Source organism: Rhinopithecus roxellana, unplaced genomic scaffold (genome assembly GCF_007565055.1).
Source record: "Rhinopithecus roxellana isolate Shanxi Qingling unplaced genomic scaffold, ASM756505v1 contig29, whole genome shotgun sequence".
In the NCBI taxonomy this organism is placed as follows: Eukaryota; Metazoa; Chordata; class Mammalia; order Primates; family Cercopithecidae; genus Rhinopithecus; species Rhinopithecus roxellana.
This window is the reverse complement of record NW_022142273.1, coordinates 613,780-617,482: the sequence shown is the minus strand read 5'-3', so window position 1 is coordinate 617,482 and position 3,703 is coordinate 613,780. Positions and strand designations below refer to the sequence as shown.

The following is a 3,703-nucleotide window of genomic DNA, read 5'->3' as shown; positions in this document are numbered from 1 at the left end:
GCACGCCCTGTGTGATGCAGGTGCATGGCTTCATGGCGGCCTTCCTCTTCTCCATCGAGACGCAGACCACCATTGGCTACGGGCTGCGCTGTGTGACGGAGGAGTGCCCGGTGGCCGTCTTCATGGTGGTGGCCCAGTCCATTGTGGGTTGTATCATCGACTCCTTCATGATCGGTGCCATCATGGCCAAGATGGCGAGGCCCAAGAAGCGGGCGCAGACGCTGCTCTTCAGCCACAACGCCGTGGTGGCCCTGCGTGACGGCAAGCTCTGCCTCATGTGGCGCGTGGGCAACCTGCGCAAGAGCCACATCGTGGAGGCCCATGTGCGCGCGCAGCTCATCAAGCCGCGGGTCACTGAGGAGGGCGAGTACATCCCGCTGGACCAGATCGACATCGATGTGGGCTTCGACAAGGGCCTGGACCGCATCTTTCTCGTGTCGCCCATCACCATCCTGCACGAGATTGACGAGGCCAGCCCGCTGTTCGGCATCAGCCGGCAGGACCTGGAGACAGACGACTTTGAGATAGTGGTCATCCTGGAAGGCATGGTGGAGGCCACAGCCATGACCACCCAGGCCCGCAGCTCCTACCTGGCCAATGAGATCCTGTGGGGCCACCGCTTCGAGCCCGTGCTCTTTGAGGAGAAGAACCAGTACAAGATCGACTACTCGCACTTCCACAAGACCTATGAGGTACCCTCTACGCCTCGCTGCAGCGCGAAGGATCTGGTGGAGAATAAGTTCCTGCTGCCTAGTGCCAACTCCTTCTGCTACGAGAACGAACTGGCCTTCCTGAGCCGTGACGAGGAGGATGAGGCAGATGGAGACCAGGACGGCCGAAGCCGGGACGGCCTCAGCCCCCAGGCCAGGCATGACTTTGACAGACTCCAGGCTGGCAGCGGGGCCCTGGAGCAGCGGCCCTACAGAAGGGAGTCAGAGATCTGAGCCAGCCTTGGCCAACATGCAGCATCCACCCCCAGCCGGGGAGAGGCCCCGCCATCGCTCAGGGGCCCCGGGTTTGAGCAGAACGGGCCTGGTGCCCTGGGTTGCAGACTCAGTAGCGTTTTAGTCGTTTTATGTTTCTTTGCAACAGCCTCAGAAGGTTGGCCGGAGGGGGGCAGCCAGAGTGGCAGCCCCCGGCCTCAGAGGCTATCGCAGGCTCAGGGCAAAGAAGTGGCCTCCTGGGGGGCCAGGCCACGGGGGCCAGGGCTTCTGCCTGAAGATGGAGCTGCAGCCTGTGGGGAAGCAGCTCAGCTCAATGGTGGGCCCAGCCTCTGCTGTCCAAGGCTGTTTGGCTGCGGTGCTCCTTGCTGGTTTTTAACTTGGGGAGAAACACCGGGTTTCAGCTTTCTTGACCTTAGCTTGGGTGAGACTGTTTACAAAAAAAAAAAAAAAAAAAAATTACCATGCAATTGAAAAAAATTTTTTAATTCATAGGGGGCGAAAAGAACAATTAGAATTCCATGGGTCTGCCAGGATGCAGCAGCTGGCTGGAGGCTCCAGGGGGTTCCCCGAGGTGGGACTGGCCTCTCCCTGTGTGTGTGGGCACCGCAGTGCCTGGGCAAGCAGGGTGCTCCGGGACCGCACTTCGTCGAGCTCACGAACCAACTAGGCTCTGTTTGTGATAGAAAAATCAAGACCATGTTAATGATAATAATAAAAGCTTTCTACTGTCACTGGGGTGGTGGGTGGGGGCTGGGAAGAAACTGGTTTGAGCTTTTGGAGTTTGACTTTGTACCTTAGAGATGCGTCTCAGGGCCAGGCATGGGACCTACCATCCAGGGTTCCTCCCCCGACCCTCGATTTTCCTGGTTTGCTTCTCTCTCCATTTCTGTCCAGGCCTCCACCCCTTCCACAGCGAGGGGTGGTTAGGAGCCACAGGCCGGGATGGCTCCTTGGAAGGGAAGTCGGGATCCCAGGCTAGGAGGAAGCTGGCAGCCCCGTCCCCACTGGGCCCACAGTGTGAGTCGTGCCTTAGAGACTCCGGGTTGTCCTGTTCTTTCTGGGCTCGCTCGTCTCCCCAACCCTGTCCCACCCCTCCCCGCCCATACCTCCACTGCTGAATTTCCTCCAGCCCCTCTGTCTGCCTTGTGAAGGTGGCAGGGGCCAGGTCTGTCTGACATAGGACCACGTCGTGTCCCTCCCTCACCTGGAGCAGCACAGCAGAGTCCAGGCAGGGCACAGCCAGGCCCTGGTCAGCGCTGAATGGCAGAGGAAGATCTTAGGAAAGGGGAGGAATCATCACCCCCTCCCATCAACTGGGATGACTGGGGAGTGCCACGCTCATTCAAAGCTGAATCAGAAACCAGCCACGGAACAGAATTCCTGCCAAGGCTTCCGGGGCTGCTCCTCCACCACCCTCCCCCAGGTCGAGGCACTGTGGCACCCTCATCAGGAAGAGGTTTGGGGTCCCCTTGTTGTCACCGCTGGCTCTGCCACTCCATCTTGTTCACGGTAGCTGGTTGGGTCAGGTCCGTGATGGAGCCAAGCCCTTCCTAGGACCGTGGAGAAAATCTGCTCCCTAGTCAGACCTCTCCAGAAGCTGGTAATCAGAAAGGATGTGTCTCCTGCTCCAACTCTGCCCCAGAGACAGCTCAGAGCCAGAAGGCACCAAGGACTCTGGCCCAAGTGGGAAGCTGAGGCAGAGAGCAGAAGGGGTCATGCAGTGAGCAGGTGGGTGTGGGAGGCAGAGAGGGGCCGGGGGCCTGGGGTGGGGGCGTCTGCCTCTTCCCTCCACCTCCTCCGCTCCTCAGCGGCTGAAGACTCAGCCCTGAGGTCTAGGGCATGGAAATGAAGACACCCAACACCTATACCCTGGAGTAGGCCCGACTCAGCATCCTGCCCCAGCTTCAGCCCCACACTCATTTCTGGCATAGAAGATTCCGTCGAGACAGCTCTTTCCTCTCGGGATCTGCCGGGGGTGCCTCAGCCGGTTCCTGCTCCCAGGCCTGGCCCGAAGCCTGAGGGGCTTTCTCAGCCTTAGCCCTGGGTGCTGGGGTGAAGTTGGCAGGGGAGAGCTTGACCCTTCACCTCCCTGATGGCCATGCTGAGGGACAGTGATGACCCTGGTCACTTGGTGCTGGTGTAGGGGCCTGTGCCCTTCCAGGGCCAGTGAGCCAACCTTCTCCTCCCCTGACCCAGAGTTGAGTCCAGGGGCCCCAGGCCCACCCCCTGGCCCTCTTGGAGGTGTGTGCCCTTGCCTCCCAGCCCCCACCCTGCGGGAGAGCAGCCCCAGCACCTCGTCTCCCCAAAGGCAGGCAGATGCTTGATTCTCCTGCCCTCTTTCTTCCTTCCCCCTGTATTTATTTATTTATTTATTGCTTGTGCTGAAGACCAAAATAGTCTCCCTCTTTAGTGCACTTGAAGCGGGAGGGCGGATGGGACGAGCCAGGAGCGAGGAAGACTTGGCCCCTGGGTGAGTGTGTGTGTGGAGGCATGTGCCCGTGTGAGCCTGCATGCATACATGTGTGGCGCACACATGCACACTCGGCTCTTCACGTGTATGACTGGGTCAGTAATACAGATATGTGATCTCTACGTGTGTGTGTGTATGCAGGTGGTTTTGTGTCTGTCTTACCCACAGGTTGTGTCCGTGTGGAAGTTTCCTGTGAGGGTGGGCACCTACCCATGAGGGTGGGCACTGGGACAGTTGAACCCCATGGTCCCCAACCCTCTGCCCTGATTACGCACGTCTGCGCCTGAGC

The 3,703-nt window shown here is 59.4% G+C and overlaps 1 protein-coding gene across 1 annotated transcript; it reads left to right on the top strand.

The window, feature by feature from the left end:
- Positions 1-6: 6 nt before the first annotated feature.
- Positions 7-2,192, top strand: LOC104659148 (ATP-sensitive inward rectifier potassium channel 12-like). The gene has a single exon (XM_030926423.1). It carries the CDS (start codon positions 15-17, stop codon positions 942-944), a length of 930 nt encoding a protein of 309 aa, XP_030782283.1. The 5' UTR covers positions 7-14; the 3' UTR covers positions 945-2,192.
- The last annotated feature ends 1,511 nt before the right edge of the window (positions 2,193-3,703 follow it).